The sequence below is a fragment of the Castor canadensis genome, chromosome 2 (assembly GCF_047511655.1).
Source record: "Castor canadensis chromosome 2, mCasCan1.hap1v2, whole genome shotgun sequence".
Classification (NCBI taxonomy): Eukaryota; Metazoa; Chordata; class Mammalia; order Rodentia; family Castoridae; genus Castor; species Castor canadensis.
In genome coordinates this window covers 17,253,613-17,279,091 of record NC_133387.1, presented here as the reverse complement: position 1 = coordinate 17,279,091, position 25,479 = coordinate 17,253,613, and the positions used below count along the sequence as shown (strand labels likewise).

Sequence of the window (25,479 nt, the reverse complement as noted above, 5' to 3'; positions counted from 1 at the left end):
ACTTGCAAGAAGACTATCCATTGTCCCCTTCCTGAGTACCTTAAATTATGTATTTAATCCACATAAAGATGATAATAATAGCTAACACTTATTCAGTGCTTACAAATTGACAGGCACTGTTCTAAGTGCTCAATAAGTATTTACTCATTTCATCCCTTCAGCAATGTCATGAGGTAAGTTTTATAAGTATTCTCATTTTAAACAGGAAAGTGAGATGCAAGAGTTAATCTACTCACCCAAGTTCACACTATTATTCATTGGCACAGCACATACTCAGATCCATACAGTTTGACTCTAGGGATTAACATTATTGTCCTTTTAACATCTCAGGTTCTCCTATGGGATACTATTTACAGCATGAACCAAATAAATATCTGGAAAAAAATGAATGATTTCTAAAGATTTGCTTAGTGCACACATATGCATAAAACTCATGGACATTTTCTTTTTCTTCATTGAAGATATAGCTCTCATTCATGAGTATTCAAAGTAATTTTAATACTAGATAGTGGTAAGCAATTCTTTCTTACACCATTCTAACATTTCAATGGCTAGGCAGACAATTTTATTGTATTTTTTTAAGGGAAGCATCATTCTTTTCAACTAGGTTCTTTCTTCAGCCTACTCAGGGCAGAGGACTCAGTTTGTATGTAGCTGTGGAACACATCTTCCTTTTCCTCCCCGGAACTTACCCCCTCTTAAGGTGACTCAAGAGATGCTTTTGTCACTAAATGTGATGAAGATACAGCTTTTCATCTCATCTCTGTGACTTCTTTTGGGTCCCACTTCCTGGTAATACGTCAACATCAAGATCCCTCCAACACTGCACAGCAGAAATCCAAGTCACCTATGACTCATTCTTACCATTTTCCCAGCACACTCTACCCTGTGCTAATCCTTTTGCTGGTGTCTCTAATCATTTCAAAATCCATGCTTTCTCTGTCATCCCTATTACACAACTTCCTGTTTCTCCCTGGATAACTGTATCTATATACATCTTCCCTACACTTGCAAGGTTAACCACAAGCCATTATTCTCTCCTTCAGTTCTCCAAAACACACCATACCCCTTTGCTGTGCCCTGCTTCCTATCCCAAAGTGATCAAACCCTGAGTCCTTGCCCTCCTCCAGCCTGTCCCATTTGCCTCAATGTGACTTCACAACAGTACCATCTGCTCACCTTTAGCTCACAGATGACTGCTTTCATTCCTACCTCTGAAAATAGCTCTGTAAGTTTGGAGTATCCATACAAAGTTAGCCCACCCAGTCATCCCTGGCCCCATGCAAGTCAAAGAAGCCTCAAAAGACTCATTGTGAGGAAGATGGTTACTACTTATGTCCCTGGCCCATCCTCTATAAACCCGGAGCAGCCATAGCAAGCCTCTTAATAAAGTCCAAATAGAGTTGCCTGGACTTCTGCTGACGCTAGTCTGACCAGACCACCTCCGACCTTATGCTAAGGTCTTTGATATTCTATTCGTCTTTTTAAAAATTTCTTCCTATACCATCTTGGAGGATAGGGACCATGTTCAGTTCTCTCTGTTTGCCCTAGTCTAGCACTATAAAGTTTCTTCTTCAGGAAGAACACTGAAATTAAAGAATAAAACAAATGTACAGCTAGTACTATAGTCTAAATCTTAAATGTCTCCCCAAGGCCCATGTATTGAAGGCTTGGTCCCCAGCTTGGTATTACTGGGAGGTGGCAGAAACTTTAAGAGGTGTGACCTCTTAAAGTTAGGTCATTGGGAGGGTATCCTTGAAGGGATTAAGGGACCCTGATCACTCTCTCTTTCTGTTTTTAACTTTCTGGCCATGAAGTGAGCAGTTTTATTCCACCACTCACTTCTGCCAAGATGCGCTGCCTTGCCCAAGGCAATGAGTCAAATTCATCATGCACCAAACCTCCAGAAATGTAAGCTGAAATGAAACTGCTCTTTATAAATTGATTATCTCAGGTATTTGTTACAGTAACAGAAAGATGACCAACACACCAGCATCCCAATTTATTGTTTTTATTTTGTTTTGGTGTTTTGATACAGGTTCTTGGTATGTCAACCAGGTTGGCCTGGAACCCATGATCCTGCTATCTCAGCCTCCTGAGAACTAGGATTACAGGCATGTACCACCATGCCTGACTCCAGAATCCCAGTGTAATTACAGAGCAACAGGATGAAAATCTAGTACTAATAATGATAGCTTTCACAGGGAAAGGCACAGGACTTAGTCATTCAAGTACAAGGTTTCATTTCTCAAAGCATAAAAATATCCACAAACATTTTACTGGGATATTTCTGCTTATCTCTTGTAACCTCTGCACTTTTTTTTTCCTTTTCACTTCTACTTTTTTTTGTAGAACACTTGGCATCTGGTTGTGAGTGCTGACCACAGGGAGGGATGGACAAGCGGGTAGAGGCTGTCTCTTCAGTGGTTGTGAAGGGTGAGCCCACATTCCTAGGCTTGGCTGCTGTGGTTACTGATCCACATGAAGCTCTTTGGCTCTAGTGTTTCAGAAAAGACTGCTGTCAAAGTCATCGCCAAAACAGATGACTCCTATATAATCTTGGACCAGTGTTTCTTAACTTTTTTTGGTCAAAGAATATTTTGAAAACCTAAAGAAAGTTACAAAGCCTCTCATCAGAAAAGTTAGTAAGTATAGATAGCCCCAAATTTCGGTTTCAGGGATCCATATTCCATCTGAGGTCCATGATAGAATGATAGGAAAACACACATCTACATCTGTCCTTTATGACTGCCCCGGGGTTCAGGCAGGGAGGGGGAAAGAAAGGAGAGAAAGTAAGGAGAGAGACAGTGAAGAAAGAAAAAGGAAAAAAAGAACAGGAGTTTTGGTAGGAGTGAGAAAGAGAAAAGGGAAGGAGGTGGAAAAGAGGGAGAAAGAAGAAAAATTCTAATGAACTAAGCCTCTACTTAACTGTGTGCTTTTTTTCAGGCTTAGACACAATTACAAAAGAATTGTATTTGATCTAAGTAAAACTGGACAAGAGAGCTGAGTCACTGGCTTTCCCAAGTATAATGAAAAACCACTCACTGTCACTCAGGCAAGGACTTCTACTTTGCTTAGGCTACTATCAAGAGATAAGGACATCAGAGTTAATGGAAATAGCTCTTCTTAAATGCTACATATTTATGTTGCCTAAAGAACAGGCATACTCTTTATTAGGAGGTTATCTGCTCTAACAGAGCACTAGGACTTAAGAGGGATAGGTTTCCCCAACCTTTAAAGGGGATGCAAATTGGTATTCAAATGAATAAACTAATTCTGTTCCCAAACATTTGCCCATCATCAAAACTCAACAACTGAATCCAAGACCTAGATGAGGCCTTACTGAGTAAGTTGTCCCTTCATTCACTGAACTTTGATATCATACATCTCAATCAGTTACTACCTCATATTAGTTCTCATCTACTTATAAAAATACCTATGCTGGTATAGTAAAGTAGCTTTTGCTCAGAGAAAATATTGATACTTTCACAAGCGTGAACTATGAACTAGAAATTGTTTGTAAACGGCATGCCTCTTCTCAGCAGTTTACCAGCACAGCCTGTCACAACACAGGATCTACAAATAGAACAAGGTGTGAGTAGGGGGAACTGAACAGTGTGTGCTTTGGCCTCATGATAAGAAAAGCTTCCTGGAAAAGATATGCTGATTATTTCTCTGCACACTAAACTATTAGCATAGATGCACCCATGATTCCTTTCAACATTGCATTTAAATTGACTAGAACAAAAACTAAAAACTAGTGACATCATGGAGGAAGGAATTCTGAACTTTTGCCCATGTCTCATTTGCTATCATTTCCCCAGGGATCTTGTTTCAAAAGAATCAGTGTCCTAGCCCTCTGTCCTCCATCTGTGTCCCTCCATTCATCTCCAATGGAACTAACTCTAGGCAGTGCTCCAAGATCCAACTGAAATTGTACCTCATTCATGCAATTTTTCCTGTAATACTTAATGGGCGTTCTCTCTCTCTCCTGGGAACTTCTATAGTTTAATTTCCTCTTGGGACATTGTTCACATTCTTCCTAATAGGGTATTTGGGTACATGGCATTTTTTTTTACCAGACACAGAGCTTCTTATAAACATGGTCTAAGTTTCACTATTGTGTCCCACTAGGATCTCAGCAGTGCTGGTCAGAGAGTAGGAGCTCAAAACATACATGTGGAATTGAAGGAGAAGTTAGTCTGCCAAGTTAGAGTAGGCCAGCTCCAATCTGTATATTCTAGAACAGCAAGGCTGCTGAATAGCTGACTCCTTCACAGACCTTAACTGTTTCAGTACAATATGGGTATCCATATATTCTTGTCACACTTCTGCTACAGGACTTTTGTGCCTGCTGTTCCCTCTTCCTAGAAGCCTCTTCCTGAGACATACATGTGGTTTTTTTTCCCTCCACTTCTGCTGCTCTTTGCTTATGTCACCTTTAATATAAGAACTTCTCTGTTTATCCTAATTAAAATTTCACCTCTCTCACACCTCCAAAAACTCTCTATCACTTCTTCTATTTTCTGTTCATTATTGATTCCCATCTACAAGGTAGGTACTCAAAAAATAGCTATGGAATTCATTTTAAAATGAACTATAAAGCATTTGGAACATACCTACTTCTATCTGGCATTGTCCTTGATCCTATACATGACAACTTCTGTCAAGAAATACAACCCTGGTCAGATACTGTCATCCAGCATACCTGCACAAACAGAAATGCAATAGGGCAAGCAATGTGTGGGGAGCAAAGGAAGAGTCTTCTATCAGGTCATCACCACAGATCAGGACGTGCTCAGTCTATACCTTCCTTCGTAATAACCTGTTACACAATTAATTCAAGGAAATAAATGTTTATTGAACATATTCAAAGTGCCAAGCACAATGCTAGGTGCCAGACACAGAACTGTACTTATCCTCAGTCAGTTCAACATAAAAAAGAGGACCAACACTCCATGAATGACTGAAGATATAAGGACAACTGTAATTATCTCTATTCAAATGCCAAGAAAGTATTGTGGAAAAACAATGAAAAGTGACTTCTAGATAGAAGAGTCAGATGTTGAATGAGATTGGGTTGAGTCTTGAGAGGCAGGAGGGTATTTGACTAGTGGAGGTAAGAGGAGGATGCAGAGAAGATGACAGGGTACTCCACAGAGAGACAAAAAGTTGTTAAAGGAGACAGAATTGAAAAGCCAATGCTAGAGCCATATGGACATAGGGCAGGAAAAGGTAATCGGATCTGCCCACAAAGACCTTCAAAGGCCACTCTTACGAGGTCAAGTTCATCCTAGAGAAAAGTGGGGAGTTACTGAGATTTTGTAATAGGGAAATAATATGAACAAAGTGAATACTTAACAATGTTCTTGAAAATTTTTAGATCTTACACCATATAATGTCTTGGAGTATTGATTATATGAGTATCATAACTTCTATTTGAAGAGACATTTCCATTCACCAGTCCTCAGAAACCAGCTCCTCCTTGTTTTAAGCTCATCTCTGCCTTCTATGGGATTATAAAACTACGGCAGATTCACTAGATCTAACTGACGTGTAAAGAACAAACTTAACAAACATACAATAATCCATTAATAAATAGAACACAGCTAAGTATGCACCACATTTCATTACAGAACACAAATATTGAAAAATCCTCTACAAACCCTTCCTGAACACCCAAAGTCCTCTTGTCCTCTTGCAGCTCTTGGTTTTAGATAATTCTAATAATAATCACAACTGCAGCAAAGAACAATATCCTTACTATTAGCCAGGTCCTGGGCTAGGCATTAAAATGCATTATCATACTAAATCCTCACAAAAACACATAAGTAGTTATTATCCCAGTTTTACATAGGGGGGAAGTTGTGGGTTGGAAAACTTAAAGTAATCTGCCCACAGCTAGTCAGTGGTGAAGAAGAATTTGAAAAAAGGTGTGACTGCACAGTACATAACTTTAACCATCATGATTGGCATGTGTTCAAAGTTTTCATAACCAGTGTGTCCATTTCTAATCCTCCCCACTTGATAAGTTCTATGACAGCAATGAACAGATGTTTTTTCCTTACATTTCCTTCAGTGCCCTACTCAAGAACTTCTTGGTGAATGAATGGCAATACTATAAGGCACTGATAATATGGGATAAAGGAATTCAGACAGGAAAGAAAGTCACCTGACAGACATCATTGTGAGAAGAGGTGTGGTAGTCAGCTTCCAAGATGGCAGCCAGTTATCCTTGCCTCCTGCTATTCACTTTCTTGTACAGGTCCCTCACCACAGTGACTCAGTTCTTCTCTGTGTGACCAGTAGAATAATTTCCCTGACTAGGTCAGAAAAAGGGACTGTAGTAGATCCCTCATTCTTGGGGAAGCCAGTCACTGTGGCATGGTAACCCTCAAGTTGCATCACAGAAAAGCCCACATAAAGAGCAACCAATTCACCAGTACTGATTTACAGCTGTGTAAGTTAGCTACCTTGGAAGTAGACCCTCAAACTCTGAAAAGTCTTTAACTGATTGTTGCCTCTGCCAATATCTGAGAGATCAGATCTCATGAGAGATCCTGAACCAGACCACAAGGTGAGCTGCTCCAGAAGTACTTACCCACAGAAATTAGGAGAAGTAATAAATACTTATGATTATTATCCTAAATCATGAATTTTGGGGGAAGATTTATTACACAATAATATATAACTAATACAAAAGATGTTGGAAATGAACTCCACAAAGAAAGTAGAGCCAGAAACAGAGGTAACAGAGGAATAATATAGGCAAAGCAGTGAAAAGAACATGGGGAAAATCTTAAGCAAAGGCAAGTTCATTTCTTATAAACAGCCATTCCCAAGATTGAAAGAAATCTCAATGTTTAATTAGTCCAACCATGCATCAAATGCTAAAGTCCACATCTAAAATAATAAAACTAAGGCAGAGAGACAGGGGATTGCCTGAATTTATCTAAGGTGAAACGAAGAAGAAGGTTGAGTTTCTATAGCTCTCCTGCATCTAGTGAGAAATGGGGAATACATGAGCCCCACTCCTTATCTGTGGTTTTGCTTTGTATGGTTCCATTTACTCAAGATAAATCATGGTCCAAAAATATTAAGTGGAAAATTGTAAAAAAAAAAAAAAAAAGCAATTTGTAAGTTTTTAGATTTTTTTATAGTATACTGTTATAATAATATATAATTTATTATGATAATAAGGGGAGACAACTGTATTTAGTCAAAACAGACACTATTAAATGGTGACATTCCAGAAAGTCATTTAATTAAGAAATTGAGGAAAGAGTAGGAAATACTCTGGAGTTAGTAGGTATAGGTAAGAACTTTCTCAACGAAACCCCAGCAGCACAGCAACTAAGAGATAGCATAGATAAATGGGACCTAATAAAACTAAAAAGCTTCTGTTCATCAAAAGAAATGGTCTCTAAACTGAACAGAACACCCACAGAGTGGGAGAAAATATTTGCCAGCTACACATCAGACAAAAGACTGATAACCAGAATATATAGGGAACTTAAAAAACTAAATTCTCCCAAAACTAATGAACCAATAAAGAAATGAGCAAGTTAAAACCACACTAAGATTCCACCTCACCCCTGTTAGAATAGCCATTATTAGCAACACCACCAACAACAGGTGTTGGCGAGGACGCGGGAAAAAGGAACCCTCTTACACTGTTGGTGGGAATGTAAACTAGTACAACCACTCTGGAAAAAAATTTGGAGGCTACTTAAAAAGCTAAACATTGATCTACCATTTGATCCAGCAATCCCACTCTTGGGGATATACCCAAAAAACTGTGACACAGGTTACTCCAGAGGCACCTGCACACCCATGTTTATTGTGGCACTATTCACAATAGCCAAGTTATGGAAACAGCCAATTAAGAAAATGTGGTATCTATACACAATGGAATTTTATGTAACCATGAAGAAGAACGAAATGTTATCATTCGCTGGTAAATGGATGGAATTGGAGAACATCATTCTGAGTGAAGTTAGCCTGGCCCAAAAGACCAAAAATCATATGTTCTCCCTCATATGTGGACATTAGATCAAGGGCAAACACAACAAGGGGATTGGACTTTGGGCACATGATGGAAGCGAGAGCACACAAGGGAGGGGTGAGGATAGGGAAGACACCTAAAAAATTGGCTAGCATTTGTTGCCCTTAACAAAGAGAAACTAAAGCAGATACCTTGGAAGCAACTGAGGCCAATAGGAAAAGGGGACCAGGAACTAGAGACAAGGTTAGATTGAAAATAATTAACCTAGAAGGTAACACACACGCACAGGAAATTAATGTGAGTCAACTCCCTGTGTAGCTATCCTTGTCTCAACCAGCAAAAACCCTTGTTCCTTCCTATTATTGCTTATACTCTCTCTACAACAAAATTAGAAATAAGGGCAAAATAGTTTCTGCTGGGTATTGAGGGGGTGAGGGGGAGAGGGAGGGGGCGGAGTGGGTGGTAAGGGAGGGGGTGGGGGCAGGGGGGAGAAATGACCCAAGCCTTGTATGCACATATGAATAATAAAATAAAATAAAAAAAAAAAGAAATTGAGGAAGGAGCACAAAGAGAGCAAGAGAAGGGGAGAAGAAAGAAGAAAAGGAGGAGAAGCAGAATAAACAGAAGCAGAAGCAAAAGAGGGAGGAAGAAGACAAGAGGAGGAAGAAAAAGGAGAAAAGGACACAGGGATGCAAAAAGAAACTGATTTAGTGAAGTGCTATGCGGCAAATACCCTTCTAAGTTCTTTAAGCACATCTCTTTTTGCCTTCACAATGACTCTATGTCCTCAAATTTTTTCAGTTCTTTTTCCTCCTCTTTCTGAAGAAGCTTCCCCTTGTTCTACTCTGATCTGAGATAGAAAAAAACTGACAAACTACAAAGAAGGATTAAAGTGTCATGCACCTAAACTCATCAGGAGAAAGCAAAAACCAAAACAAACAAAGCCTGAGCATAAGACTGAAGCTCCAGCAAGGTCCAAACAAGAAAGAATCCACTAACATATTACGTTATTCCTTTCACTAAGAACATAAGACCCCATTTCTGGCCTATTGATTGGTGTAACTCTATTCAAAGGAGGAATATATCTGAGATGAAAATGTTAACACCCACAACATACTCTGTCCCAAGATAGGATGTATTACTGGTTCCAGAGTTTATTCTTTTAGAGGCCAATAGTGGACCTAACAATGTCATTGGAGGAGGAGCTCCTTCTTAAGTTTAATTCAAGAAGTAGATAGAGACATTGGCCTTTTAACGAAGAGGAGCATGAATACTTGTTCTGTAGGGAGCCAACTTTTAAGTATGCTGCTATGCACACATAGTAAAGGAGAAGAAGAATACTCAAAGTCAAGTTAGTGATCATTCCCTACCATGTGGTCCTCCTATGAAGGAGTAATATGCTGGACTGAAAATAGAGTCTTTAAAACTAGAGTTGGCAGAATGGCTCAAGTGGTAGAGTACCTGCCTAGCAAGTATGAGGCCCTGAGTTCAAACCCCAGTACCACCAAAAATAAATAAATAAATAAAACTTACTAAAGTACTTAAAATAGATGATTATCCCTCTAAGAAAACAAAACGGTTCAATAAGAAAGGGATATATTGCTTTGGAAAGTTTGAACATATGCCATCTAAAGGCCTGTAGAATAATGGTCAAAACTTCTCAGCATCTCTAATGCTAGAAAAAGTAGACCTTCAACTAATACCATACCTATGGCATTGTTGATGGGCATGAAATGGCAACCAACAGGAAGTCTAGGAATTCTTACCAAGATTCCAGACATGTGGGGTTAGCAGCACATTCTGGAAATGGGTTAAAAGGATGACCAATAAATTTCTATGGACCAGAGTGGTCAAAAAAATCCTTTGTCTGAAAAAAAAAATACTGCAATCCTTTAAAACAGTAGACTCACTGGACTAGTGGAAATTATCAACCAGAAAGGTTAACCTGATTTGCAAATGGCTTCTCTGTTGACTGAGCCACATAGTCAAAGAAAGTACCATTAAGTTATAGCAAGCTCCCTATACACAGCCTAGTGTACAGAAACACGTCCTATGTCTCTGAACATTTCTGCACAGCCCAAGCACCAGGCTTTATATAGAACAGGTGTGTGGCTAAAGTAGGTACCAATGATAAGATGGCACACATGCCACCCCCTTGAGTAGCTACAATCAAATCGGTCAAGACCCCAGGTGTTGCCCTGCTTTGAATTTTTACCATCATTGAAGCTGTCACTGGTGGCCACATGAGTGAATGGTGACTGGGCCCGGGGCTCCTCACACAGGGAATAGCTGTGCTCAGCTTGGATGAGAGGTGCTGGGGATGTCGGGGATGGCTCCACCTCCATAGACACGCTCTTCTCTGAGAGGAAAGGGTCATTCAGGAGCTGACCCAAGACGTTCTGGGAAAACTCATCCAGAAGTTCTGAGAAGTGCTATAAAAAACAAAGGAAGAAGAACTCAGTTTTTAATCATCATCTGATATTTACTCTATACACATATGCTAAGGCAAATACATTGATCACTGAATTATGGGAAGTCACATATATATAGTATCCAGTTTTCTATTTCTGTCTTAGCAAACCACCTCAGTGTTTAGTGGCTTGAAGTAGCCATAATTTATTATTACTTGCTATTCTGCTGGTTGGCAAGGTGGGTCAAGTGATTTCATTGGGTTCCCTAATAGAGCCTCCTTGAGTGGAAGATTGGCTGAGGACTGGGCTGGGCTAGAGAGGCTGGAAACTTAGGCCCTTTTCTCAACAAAGCTGCACCAGGCTGGGTTCCTCACAGCCCAGACTCATGGGGTGGGAAAATAGACTCCACATCTTGAGAAGGATGACAGAATCGCAGTGCAGATGAGTGTAGACGCAGAATGGTGTGATTCCCTTGGTGTCATTGCTGTAGTGATCTGCCACATTCTGCATGGGTAATACCTCTAAATAAGTTATGCTGTATTTTCACAACATAGGTTGTGATTACAGTGAAGAGCTAAGTTCAAAACCATTGGCGGCAATGCTATACTTGTGATCTGGAATGTCTCCCAGAGATCGTGTATGAAAGCTTTGGTCCCCACTCCATTGTGCTACAGGGAGGTGGTAGAACATTTAAAAGGTGGAACCTAGCAGGAAATTTTCTGGTCCTTAGGGGCAAGCCCTTGAAGAGGGTTATGGAATTCTGGTCTCTTCCTCATTCTTTCTCTCACTTCTCAACTTCTCAACTGTGAGCAGTCGTGCTGTGCCACAACCCTACCCACACTGACCCACCACTACCACGGTGTGTTGCCTTGCCCAAAGCAACAGAGCCAACCAACCACGGACTGAAACCTTCAAAAGTATGAGCAAAAGAAACCTTTCTCTTTATAAGTTGATTGGCTCAGGCATTTGTTAGAGTATATAAAAGCTGACTCACACAGCCATCTTCTCTGTATTCTCCTGACTGCCTAGACTTTGTTCCTCTACATTTTTCCATTAATCTCCTTAATTGCTTCTCATTCTCCATCAACCTCCAATAGCATGAACTTCCTGACCCCTGCCATGCCATGGGCATGATTTAGGAAGAGTAGATATATAATCCCTGGAATTTCTATATCCCTTGTTCCACTGTTCCACTCTACAGGGGCCAAAGCCCCATTCACCTGCTTCCTTGACAAGAGTATATTCATATTATGAGGACATGAGAGTAGGGTTTCTCAACCTGCACTATTGACATATTGGGCTAGGTAATTCTTTACAAGGAGGGGCAGGGGTTTTCTGTGTTTTGGATTTTTTTAGCAGCATCCCTGGCATCTACCCACCAGATACTATTATAACTCCCACAGGTGTGAAATCAAAAATGTTTCTAAATACTGCCAAATGTCAAAGGTACTCCATATTGAAGCCATCTCTATCTTCAGTGATTCTGTGCTTACTTCAGTCACCAACCACTGAAGCTTGACTCCACTTTCACTCACCATTCCTCTGCCTACACCACTTTAGTCCCTAGACGTCCAAATGTGCCCAAGGTAAGAGGGAAAATCCCAGATGTTGCAGCTACCAAATGTTAAAGTTTAGAGTAGCATTAATACAAAATAAATAAGACAGAAAAGCCCATACCTTCCCAGAGCCATTACCATTTTGGCCAGTGCTTCTCAAACTTCTAGAGGAATCGTAAGACATAGATTGTGATTCACAGGTCTAGGCAGGGGCCAAGAACCTTCTTTTCTAACCAACTCCAGGTAAAGCTGCTAATCTAGCAAGGAGCAGAACCAAAGCTAGGCTAAGATTAGAACTACATTTCTCGATTACACTGATGTCAGATTCCCTAAACTACTCTTCAAAGACAGTACCTGTTTGATGGTGAGCCTTCTGCAATGTTTAATGAAGTTTCTTTCAAGACCCAAACTAAAATAACAAAAGAGAAAGGGCTGGAGGCAGGGCTCAAACAGTAGAGCATCTGGCTTGCAGTTCAAATCCCTAAATTCAAACCCCAGTACCACCAAAAACACGTTTTGAATAAAGAAAAGTAAATTAATATAGAATGTAAAATACAAAAGTATGACTTGAACTCATAGACCCTCCATTTCCAAGCCACAACACTATCCCCTGAACTACAAGGTCAACTCTGGCCAGCTTTGCCTGCTCTCTTAACCTTCTGGAATCTTGTTCTATCCTGAGGAGAGGCAAACTTGCCCCAGGTCGAGCTAGTCTGCTGACATTCTGTTTTCTTTCCCCTGAGCAGCACTAATGAGTGTTTTCATGAACATCCCCCAGATAACCAATAATAAACTTTCTCTAGCTTGCTTACCTTCCCCTGCCTCCCCCTACTTTGCATGATATAGTAACTATCATGTTATGAAACAATTTAGCCCTAATGATAGGCAGTCCTGAAGAATTCACAGCTATTATCAAGTGCATTATCATAACCTCCCCTGAGGAGAAAAGAACCTCCCTAGAAGCAAGGACCATCTGCACCTAACCACCCACTGAGGAACTTAAGCAAAGTTAAGTACTAGGAAGATTCATAGTTTGGGACTAAAAAGTTAGACTCATCCAGTACTGCCAGATGGTGTGCCTCAGTACAGCAAAGTGGCTCTAACTGGGTCTCCTTGGCAGGGTGGGCTCCAGGACCTAGCAGAAAGGTCAACCGTCACTGCTGGTACAGGGCTCATACCAACATCGGCCCATCATTAATATGAGCCAGTTGGAGAGAAGCATCATGGTCCTGGTGGCCAAAAACCAGAGAAAGGAACAAAATAAGCCTCAAAGAGGGAGCCCTTCTGGATTCAGCAAAGTACTTAAAGGTTATAAAAATTTAGTTTAATTTTTTCAAAGAGAATGACATATAACACTTTGATGTTCCACCTAATATTTTAATTAAGCTTTATGGGTTTTCGAAGTACTTTCTTAGCCTCTTTCCTACTCAACGATCACAATAATCCTGTGAAGCTGACTTTCAACCCACAGTTTAAGATTTTGATCACTTATTGAGAGACCTTGAGGGCCTTCTTATTTCAAATTAACTAGACTTATCCCATATTGCTTCTTCTGGGAAAGAGGTATTTGGGCTTCATAATCCAGCTGCATGGAGTTTTTAACTAATAAAAAACAGGATGTTGATGTTCGGATGATGAATAATGTTGACAGGACTGGGTGCTAGCTTGTGTGATGGACTGAGCGCTTGACCTTTTGGATTCAGAAAACTGAGTCTACCTAGCACTTACCTGACTTGTCCTACAAGGGAGACATGTTCCCATGGATGATGAGAAAACTGGGGCTCAGGACAGTTAGGTACTTTGCCCATTACTGCACTGCTAATGAAGGGTGGGACTGATTTCAACCCAAGTCCAGCAGGTTCCAAATTGCATGCACCTTCTACTACAGCATGCTGCTTCATTGGAGTCAGCTTCTACCACTAGATAAAGACAAGACTCACAGACACTCCATCCACTTAGAACATGCAGTCTTCCACATTAAAAGTGGAGCAACTTCTGGGGGGGGTATAAGATGGAAAAGCTCCTGGTGTCACTTTCTGTGGTCCATCAGCAATAAGGACAGAGATATTCACTTACCCCTAATGCACAGTTCTCCCACAGGGTTCAAAGTCACATCACAGAACCTCTTTACTCAACTCAGTGAAGACACTATGCAACTTCCTTTCAGAATTTAACAATGATATCAAGGTCATACTCTCCATTATCTAATCCTGCATTTGACATCCTACAACCTGGTCCTTATCATCCTACAAGGCCTTCTCTCCCTTTATTCTTACACAGTACTTTCACTCTCGATAATAATGGTATGACCTTATAGCAATATAGCTTTGGAGTCAGACAACCCAAACCTTGAATCTTGACTCCTAGCCGTGCAAATACGAGCAAGATACCCCATTCCTCCAAAGTTCGGTTTCTTTCCCCTGTAAAGTAAGGTGAATAAATCATAGTGTCCTCCTTCTGTAAGGATTAAACTAAATTATGTATATAACACACCTTACACTTCACTGACTAATGATCTTTTTACAGATTAACATAATTAAAACAATAAAATGTTGAAATCTTCAGCTGGCACACCAACATCTCATTCACACTGTTCTTAGAATATCCTCTCATTTTCCTTTTTACCTATCAGAAAACTACCTAAAGTAAAACAAATACATTTCTTTTATATATAAAAAAAAGCTTAAATTGATCTTCCCTGGATGACTACAGCCTTCACATTAAATATCTCTTAATTTAACACATTTTTACTTTTCTTTGATGTTCCTTTTATCTCTATCTTACCTAAATATTTTATCATCAGGCCTTATAAAACCTGTGACTCAGATGGAAACCTTTTTCCAGTACCTTTCTGAGCATTCAACAGCTCTCATTTGGATCTGTTATTGTTCTACAATGCCTTAGTGAAAGAGAGTAAATCTGAATTAAAGTCAAGGCTTCCCAACAATTATAAATAAAGATCATTAAATGTTTAAAATGTATGTCCAAATTTCAAATCATGTAAGTTAGGAAAAATTATTAACCTTATAAAAATTACTCATTTTAATAAAAAAAAAGTACAATGGCTCTGTGTTTGCAGGTCATTAATGAAGTATAAAAAGTAGTTTGCAAGGAGGAGGGGCTTATGGTCTATTGTTAATAACTGCCCCAAGAGCTGAAGTCATGGAGCAAAGAAAGAGGAATAAGTTAGGAAAAAAATGAAGGATTCATAACTCTTTTTTTTCATCAGTAGTAATAATTCACCCAGACTAATCTTTGAGATACACCCTACATACTAATTTACTGAGAGCCTCATAATGAAGCAGGTGCCTATAGCACCCAAGTTTAAAAAGGAGGGGCCGATAAAGAACCTCTGTTGTTGTGCTGATCTAAGTGTTAATAAGTTTACCACACCATGAAGAAATATGTGTATCATACAGGGTCCAATCTTCTGATATGCTGACGCTAGAAGTGGACACATGAATGTATACACCAATTACCATGGTGGCATTGGAACTTGTGTTAACCATTAAGCTCCTAACTGCCAGGTGCCAGGCAGCTTTGAGTTATATTCAGCAAACTATCATGGCAGCCAAATTCACAGTTAATTTTGGTATTGGACACAATATCAAATAGGCTTGTCAATCAAATGCAGAATCCAATGAAATTAAGCCATAGGCACTCTGTTTTCTATGTGTTCTCAGGTCACTGAAGGATTCATAACTCTTGAGTTCAAATTACTGGCACATGGAGCTACTAAGCTATCTTCCTTACAGTACACACCCCTGAGGTCCACTCATCCAGCAAGAGTAATGAGTAGCTCTCAGGGCAAGGCACTTCACCAGCTGAGGGGGCAGGCAGAAAGACAGAAAAGGTTTGGTTACATACAAAGAGGACTATACTTACCACGAAACAAGTTATCTGGAACATGTCCTATGCTCCATGGTCCAAAGTGCCCATTGAGCATTTTGTTTTGCCACCCTGTGGTCAGCCCAACAGGCCTTTTTGGTGGAAGGGCACAGGGGTAGATGAAGAGAAAATGCAAACGCTAGTCTCAACCCTGCTCTCCCCTGGCTGTCATTCCACCCCTTTGGGACACAGTTTCCTTGTCTATAAAACTGTAAGTGTAGGTGGGAGGTGTACATAAGGGTTAAGTGTTGAGGGAGTCAATGAGTGGATTTTGGACTCAACCAGTGGTTTTCCACCTTTCTTGGATTCATGGACACACCCCTAAAGTCTGTCTGGATGGGAAAGGGGGAGTCCATGCACCCAAGGATAACTGCTGCCAGCAGAGACAGTAAAAATCACATGATGAATATTGACAGGTCATGGCTAACAACATATTCTGCCACAAAAACCTGTAATTTTCTAAAATGTTGCAGGCAATATAAAACAGAGCTACAAAAGCTTTTCTACTTGTGAGAAAGAAGAGGGAAATGTCCCCTTTCTCCATCATGGGCTTGTTTTGATTTGCCCCTGTGACCCTAGCCCTGAGGCAGTGAAATGCATACAGCAGGTGATGAGTTCAGATAGAGGGACCCAGTAGTTAGCAGAGGAGTCCATGTGTGCACTCCCCATGTGTCCTACTCTCCAGTCCTGGTGTCTGAGAATGGACCACCTTTGCTGGGGGCTGCCTACTGGAAAAAAATCCTGCTTAGGCAGGAGAAGAAGCCTTTGTACTTAAAAATCAAAAACGCAGCCAGGAGTCTTGTGTGGAACACAGAACAGCCAAAGAATAGAGCCATAGAAAGAGGGAATGTGGTGGGACAAGCTGACAAGAAATGATTTAGAGGATACGCCTCAAGTTCACTTCGAAACCAAGGCCTCACTCCAGCAAAACACAGGTCTCCTGTATTGCTCAGGATGGAGGGCCTGCCCCTAGGCTCTAAGGGCTATAAGGCTGCCCTTCCATGCCCCTTGCAGGGAGACAGGGGCCTCCACCATGGCCTTAGACCTGAGGGGCTCTTAACATCGGGCCAGATGCTAACCAGGAGGAATAAGACAACCTTATCAAAGTCACAATTTTAAAACTGGGTCACAAATCAAACCCCAGTACAAGAAAACTTCAAGCACACCCATTTTATTTCTGATGCCAAAATTTAGGTATATCACATATTTCTCTGAGTAAAAAAATGGAGGAGCTTTTATTATGAAAGAGGTTGGAGGTTTGGGAGGAGTTGTTCTTTGGGTTTTATTTTGCTTTAATGAAATGATATTTGTTTCACTGAAATTTGACAAGCAGTAAAAGAAATTTGAAAGCCCTATCCCAAAATGAACACGCCTCGATCTGTAAGATCCAGATGTGCCTCTGTGTAAAAAAAAATTTTTAATCAAATTATAAAGGCATCAAAGGATGCTATTTTAAAAAGATCTATTATAAATGTATTAGCAGGGTACATTCTATGTTTTGTAAAAAGAGCCACCCTGAGGGAAGAGGAAGAGCAAATAGGTGGAGCACAGAGGATTTTCAGGGCAGTGAAACTACTCTGTATGCTAATGTTGAATACATTTGTCCAAAGCTAGAGAATATATGCCATCAAGAGTGAAGCCCAATGCAACCCACTGCCTCGGAGCGTTAATGATGTGTCAGCATTCATCAATTTTAACAGATGGACCACCCTGATGGGGGATGCTGATAACTGGAATGGTTATATATGTGTGCAGACACCGGATGTATGGGAAATCTTTGTACTTCCTGTTCAGTGTTGCTGTGAACCTCCAAATGCACTAATTTTTTTAAAGGTACACTTATTTATTATGTAAACAGAATTTTTACACCTGATATGTGCTCCAAAGGTCATGCACCAATACCAATTATTTTTAATCTACATAATTTTTTTGTTTGTTTCCAACAGAATCTATGTAGCCCAGGCTGGCCTCAAACTCACAATCTTTCTGCCTCAGCTTCGGAAGTGCTGAGATTACAAGTGTGAACTACCACTCTTGGCTTTAAACTACATAATTTCTCATCATTAAATACATAATGATGTACTTTCTCCAAATGCAACCTAACCTTGAATGGCCTATAGCAGTTCTTAGAAACTGATGGGAGAAGGGGTGAATAGGATCAAAGTGTATTAAATGCATGTACAGAAATGTCATGATGAAACCCCTTATTATGAAGAATTTAATATATGCCAATAAAAAAGAAATTGATATAAAAATCCACTGTTTCTTTTGAAGAATATTTACTCACAATACAAATCTATAAGCTAATGAGTTTAAGAAAGGAATAAGCCATAGGTGGCTCCCGCTGGCAACAGAGTTAAGAGGTTCAGTTAGTTAGCACAAACAAATTCCATCAGTCTGCTTTTTGTCTTACTTACATCTACAGCTATAAATGTCCCCCAAAATGTGCTTATTTCTTTCTAAATCCAAACTAGCCTTTAGCCTGGTAAATACTCACCTTCCACCACCCAACAGTGTCCAACCAGTCCCTAGGATTTCTTATCCCCAATTATAAGAAAATATAGCAATATGTCACCTTCAATGCACAGTGCTTTACAGAGGACAAGACACTTCCATACCATTACTGTAACTGACACAAAACTAAGAATTATCCATTGGGTAGAGATTGTGGAGTTGAGAGGAGCAGGGCAGGATTCCTGGTTTCCAACTCCTCTTTCCATGCACTCTCAACACAATCCCCTGCTTCCTCATCACCAACACAGAGAACTCAGGGCTCAGATTCCTAGTTGTTGAGAAGAAATGCTTTTTTGAATTTCGCTTGGGCTGAGAAGTAGGGCAATTTCCTCAGGGTAATTGAGGAAACCTTAGGATCCTTTTGGAGCAGCCGAGCTGTTCAGAAATCTGGCAAAGTCCTCTTTGATTTGTTTTGAGATACTCAAGCCATCCTTTGAGTCCTTTTTCTTCTTCTTTCTGCCATAAGAGGCAGTTGGATCTCACTAACAAATGAAAGCCCTTCAAAATCATGATCGACAAGGGCAAACACAACAAGGGGATTGGACTATGAGCACATGATAAAAGCGAGAGCACACAAGGGAGGGGTGAGGATAGGTAAGACACCTAAAAAACTAGCTAGCATTTGTTGCCCTTAATGCAGAGAAACTAAAGCAGATACCTTAAAGCAACTGAGGCCAATAGGAAAAGGGGACCAGGAACTAGAGAAAAGGTTAGATCAAAAAGAATTAACCTAGAAGGTAACACCCATGCACAGGAAATCAATGTGAGTCAATGCCCTGTATAGCTATCCTTATCTCAACCAGCAAAAACCCTTGTTCCTTCCTATTATTGCTTATATTCTCTCTACAACAAAATTAGAGATAAGGGCAAAATAGTTTCTGCTGGGTATTGGGGGGGGGAGCGGGAGGGGGTGGGGTGGGTGGTAAGGGAGGGGGTGGGGGCAGGGGGGAGAAATGAACCAAGCCTTGTATGCACATATGAATAATAAAAGAAAAATGAAAAAAAAAAATCATGATCGAGCCAAGCATCCAAGGATGAGGTGGTACAGAGTCTGCAATTCTATTCTCCCCATCCATTGTAGGGGCCTTTAGAGACCTAGGATGCTGAGAACAGTAGACACTTTCATGGCCAGTTCTTTCCTCTCCCCTTTCTCCACTTTCATGACTAAGTCTAGACTCTATCTACCTCCACACGCTCAGATGGCAACACAAGCACACTTTGACTAGTCTATCCTATAGGCCAAAGCCAACAAAACATCTACTTTCAACCCTCCCACACTTAAGAGCCTCCAACATAACTCAGTCTAAGCCCACATTGTCCACAGTTGGAGTTTAAATAGTTTTAAATTTCTTATTTATTACATTCCAGTTAAATTCTCTAAAGAGTCTCTTCCTGGTTGGTGTTTTATTACTTATTGAAACCCTTTATCCTTCAATTTGCTGTTTACAAATCCATTTTCATTCTCATGGTATGAATACATTTTGAGGGTTTTTTGGCCAGTCTCTTCTAACAGGATCTCCTGCCCTCTCTGCTGCTGTGAGCTTCTCTTTTCTGGTTCCTTCCACACTCTTAAATACAAAACATCCCATTCCCTCTCCCCAGCACACATCTTCCATTGTCAACACTTGGTCTAAACCCTATCAGTACAGAACATTCCCTCATATTCGTCCATGAAGGCACAAACTAAGGTAGTTACTGTTCATGCCTTACCCTTCTATAACTTATATCTGGTGTTTGCTATTCCAGAAAAACTGTAGATTATGACAGCTGCCTCCAAGTCATAAACTAGTAAAGCTACAAGAAACACTGGAAATCACTGGTCACTCCAATCTGAGAAAACCGAGGTCCAGGGTAGCACATGAAATCAAAGCATTGAGGGTTGAACTCTTCACCCTCAGATCCTCTAACCAAAGAAATGATGACTAAACATAGGCTCACTGAGCTAGTGACTGAAGAGGCCCCTACAGATGACCCCCATGGAATTTCCTGAATAGAATATATATTTTGCTATAGAATCATTCTACAATTCTACCTCTGAGTTAAGATCCAATGCCAAAGATGTCAGGTATGAAATACGAAAGAAGTCATGAAGTTTGTTGGGGGAAAAAAAAATGGTGTGTGTGCTTTCTAGAATCTATGCTTTATTTATAAGCCAAATTAGTTCATAAGCATTACTGAGATAATCTCATCCCAGGGTGCTACCCCAGGGGAAAGGAAAATGCTTCAGAAGGTGAAATGCATGGGAAGTGGCTCTTTTACCCTACATAAGAGAAAAAGAAACCACTGGTTCTGGCTTATAGCCATATACACTCTTGCTTTGTCAGGCCTCAGGTATTTTCCCTACCTCTCTGAAATGACAGCAGTCAGCAACACACCAGGAGACACATTTATATAACAAATTATCTAGAGAAGACTTAAAGAACATAGAAAGATGTTTATAGGTTATATGCAAATATTAAGCCATTTTATATAAAAGTCTTGAGCATCTACAGATTTTGGTAACTGTGGAGCACTTTGGTGCCAACCTCCTGTAGCTCCTGAAGGATGGCTGCATTTTAATTCAGTTCTGTAACTATTACCAAGTGACCCAGGTCAAATCACTCATGGTTTCTATTCCATTTGAAAATCAGAAATATAATCTGCCTTTCAAAATTATAGTGAAGAGAAAAGTAATTCCTGGGTAGTCTAGGTATGACTAGACTGAAATTAGCTGAAAAACCACATGTGGGCTATTAAAACAAAAGCCTCCTCATAGCTATAGTTATTTCCTAGCTCCATATTGGCTAGCCAGTTAGCAGTGTCAAACACTGGGGACACAATAGCCATTGGCTATCTGCTCCTGCATTTTCCTTCCTCTTAAGAAACTCAACCAGCTGAGATGACAAATGGTTCTAGAATCCAGAAACTGAATACCTTGCTCAGGACAGAATACACCAAAGCAGTTGGGAGTCAAAAGCCACCTGTTAGTTCTGTTACCCTACCTTGCCAGCCTTAAGCTAAGTTTATATGAACTCCAATCACACTACTAGAAATGAGAGATCAGGGAAAGGCAAGCCCATCATTTTAAATGAAGCTGAAGCTGGGCATACTAACACACCACCAATGCCCCAAAAGAGGAAGACTTGATGTTTGGTTATTCACGTAGAACAGTTCCTCTCACACAATGAACTTAGTAAGTGTTAGCTGTTTTGTTTTATTACAAGCTAAAATTTGAACAAGTTTAGAATATCAAGTATTTCTTTGACTTGTCAGTCTATTAAAACTATAATAATGATAAGGCTCATCAAATATCTTTTTTTTTCTTAGTGGAATCATACCAGATTCTAGTTTGCCCATTTATTTACCAAGGGGCAAAATGTCTACTCATCTATCAATAACTGGTAAATTTTCTTTTTTTCTTTTTGAATCCAGGACTATATCACCAGTCTCAAAGCATCCCTCTCATTCTGTATAAATCATCAACTTTGATTACATCTGGATGACTCTTCTTTGTCCTTTTTTTTTAACCAGCAATTATAATGTTTATGCAAACCTCTCGCCCAAACTTTTACAAGGGAACTGGTCAGAATTAAAACTGAATTACTAAGTTCCTGCTTTGGTGGAATTGCTGGGACAAAAGCCAAGAAGACCCACAATAATCAGTAAAAAAAAAAAAAAAGAAAAAATGACATCATCCACCCACTAGGCACTTGTGAGCCATGATAGAGAACGGCACAAGAGTAAAACAGAGCAATGTGGTTGCAAAAAAAAATCCTGGACATGCTCAAGTGTTCTTTACCCTGACTATAAGCAGGAACCAGCCAAATCTTTCCCAAAATGGATGCTTTCAGGCTCTCATATTTTTCTCTGGAGGTGGCGCTCAGTCCTCTGAAAGGTATCCTTCTAAGTGCTTTTGCCATTAGGTGGGTATTTGCTACCATCTAGTCCTCTTGTTTAACCTTGAGAGAGAATGAGAGTGTTGAAGACAAAAAAAAAAAAAAAACCAAGAGAGAGATCATAATATTCTCTTTCTAAGAAAAACCATAAGTGGAATCTAATGATCTTAGCAGGTTGTTCTGAGAACAAGCACAAAGAAGACATTCTACAGAGTGCCTCTGGAAAACACCCAACCACCACATGTTATAACTTGTTACCAAACAGCTTACTTTTTTCTCCCAAAAGACATTATAGAGCAATGCTTCTGAATTCTTTTCATGATTGAACAAATGGTGGATAACTGGTTACTACAGCATGAAGAGGGAGCATTTGCCTTCTGGTCATAAAAAAATTCTTTCCTTACAACCATGAAGCCAATAATCTTAGAAAGTACATATGGTTTGAATGTTATAATGATGCAATGCCCTGGTGGGAATGAGGAATACTTAGAAAGAAAGTCCATAAGGCCTCACTAATAAATATAAGAAGTCTTTTGGTGTACTGGAAAGAATGCCTTATTTTGGAAGCAACAGGCTTGGTTTTCACCTTGCTCTGTTGCTACCTGGCTCTGTTGCTACCTGGTTCTGTGACTTCAGGCAAGTCATTGAACCTCTGAGTCTCTTTTCTTGAAATATAGAAGCAGCTGGTCTCCCAGGCCCCTGCAGCTCTGACATTCAGAGAGCAGTCGTGCTGTAGGAGGCCTCTGCCTCCACTTACACCTAAGGGAATAAAACAGCCTGAAAACAAATCTTAAGCCTGAGTCAGTGTTTCCCGCAACTCCCTCTCTCTGGCCTTTTCCAGGACACTTTTGGCAAAGAATCCACTCCCCTGAGGATGGCTGAGCTAACAGCTGGATAGTATTGAATGATTTCTACCCTTTCCACAGCTGGTCTAGGAGACAAACAAACTCAGCAGGCTTTTATCAGGAAAAAAAAAAAAAAAAGACTCAACTTGTGCAGTCCCAGCAGAGAGAGAAAGAGATCCAGATTTTAAAAGTCCTATACTATTTTCCCCGACCACATTCCCAAACGTGGACTGAGATCCCTCTAACCTCAACTATGCAGAACCTCTATGAGAAATAAGGAGACAGGATTAGACAATTTCTAGGAAGTTCCAGAAAAAATAAGGGCCACAGTTTCATGTTTTCTGTGTCCCCCAGAACACACCAAAACCTTCTGGAGTTTCTGGGGGTCACACAGTATTTCAGGTAAAATGAGTCTCCAATGAACAGGATTAACTGACACATTATGGGGCCCCTGGGCACAAAATGCTAGGAGCATCCCCTTTCTCATCATGATGACAACCAAAATGCCACCATATATTTCCAAAAACCAAAAAAGTGAACTCTCCAAATGTAGACTCAACTGGATGGATCCCAAACACTCTATATTGTAATCTGGTTCTTCTGTAGTCTCTTGTCATGTCTCGTGTGAGATACAGCATATGACAAAATTCTCTGGATGACGCCTCGGTCACTGAATTGTATGCTCTCCCCTGCCTGACACCCCCTCCCCCAATATCTAAGTGCGCTTTTGCTTCTGCATCCCAATACTGTATTCTTCTCATCTGCAAAGTTGGGTTTCTACAGGTTAAACCTCAAACTAACTTTTAAAGTTTAGGCTTTAACTTGATCCTTTGCTCACCTTTGTTTAAACAGATTTTTGCTAGCAGCAGTCCATTTAGAAGGCAGAGGGAAACAAAAACAGCAATTCACAAAGCTTTACACAGAGTCTGTGTGTACAACCAAGGTGCAGCTGGACCACCTCACAGCCCGGTGATGTCTGCAACACACAGTAAAAATGGGAAATTGTGCCAGGGCTAATACTCCCAGTCTCAACAAGTGGTTTGTTTATTAGGGCTGCTAGCTCACAAAAGAGGTATTTAAAAACTCTACAAGTAGCCTTGGGGACCAACCAGGGAAAAAGTAAACATAAAGTTTGGCCTTTGCAAGCAGCAAGCACTGAATCAATGAACATTGGAGCCTTGGATGAAAACACAGGATTGTAATCACGAAGACCAGTTTACTGACCACAGTGGACAACCCTGAATTGGTACCCACCCATCTATGTGAAATTCAACATGGCCCAGACAAGACTGTTTAAATAACATAAAGTGTATCTAGGTAGCTATTTAAAACACTGTTGTAGAAAGCTATTTGCCAACGTACAAAAATGTTCACAAAGCCCTAAATTACTAAAATTGCATCCACTATAGTTTCAATGATAAAACAGAAACTGTCTATAAAATCTGGAATACAGGTGCTAGAGATGCAGCTCAGTGGTAAAGCACTTGCCCAGCATGCATGATGCCCTGGGTTTGAACCCCAGTTCTAGGGGGTGAAAATTGCTTGGATGTAGCAATATATAGCTAGGGGGTAATAGGTTGACAGTACTTCTACAGAATACAATAGGTATGTGTTTTCATCCTTCTGATTTATTTTCTACAGTGAAAAAGTACAAGTATATTAAAGGAGTAAAAGGCATGTGTTTTTTAAAAAACAGACTCCATTTAATTTAGTTAAATGAGACCTGGTTTTAAATAATCCTCAGGGAACAAAGAACAGTGAGGACAACTGAGTAGAGGCTATAATTTCTGCTCAGAAAACGGATATTAGCTATACCATTCCTGTTAAATAAATAATTAAGTAGCCCATTGGGAGGCACAGGCTTAAAATACAGACCAGTCCACAGGGCAGTAATACCCCCAAGTATTTTTAATTCTGACACTTTAAATGTTACATGGACAGAAATCTCTGTAATTTTATCCTCTGTGTTAATAGCAATTAGGACTCACGACTGGGTCTTTTCCAACAAGCACGCCTGTTCCTGGTGAAGACACAGGGATTTGCTTCCCCAGACAGCTATAGTCAGGAGCTCTGCATGCAACAGAATCCTAAACTACCTCAGCAGGTGAGGGCTGCAATGGCCCATATCGCCCTGTCAGTAACCCTTTGCCATGTATAAATCCAGATTTCCAAGCTTTTACCTCTGGATTATAGTGGCAGTCTCTATTCTCTCATGACTTGTAGCCACCAGCCATAAATGCCTAAAATAGTATTTTTGATTCTGCTCTCCAAATACCCCCCAATGACAGTCTGCTACCTGCTTTTATAGAGAGAACAGACCAGTTCTGTGGCCACTCACTCTCTCTTACCTGTTGGAGGAAGTTAAATTTTAAGCTGACCCGGAGG

The 25,479-nt window shown here is 40.2% G+C and overlaps 1 protein-coding gene across 1 annotated transcript in view; it reads right to left on the bottom strand.

The window, feature by feature from the left end:
* Positions 1–25,479, bottom strand: part of Creb3l2 (cAMP responsive element binding protein 3 like 2) — a 109,933-nt gene that overhangs the window by 37,827 nt on the left and 46,627 nt on the right. Inside the window, exon 2 of the mRNA XM_020185860.2 lies at positions 10,221–10,437. Coding sequence (XP_020041449.1) covers positions 10,221–10,437 — 217 coding nt within the window. The remainder of the gene's footprint in view (positions 1–10,220; positions 10,438–25,479) is intronic.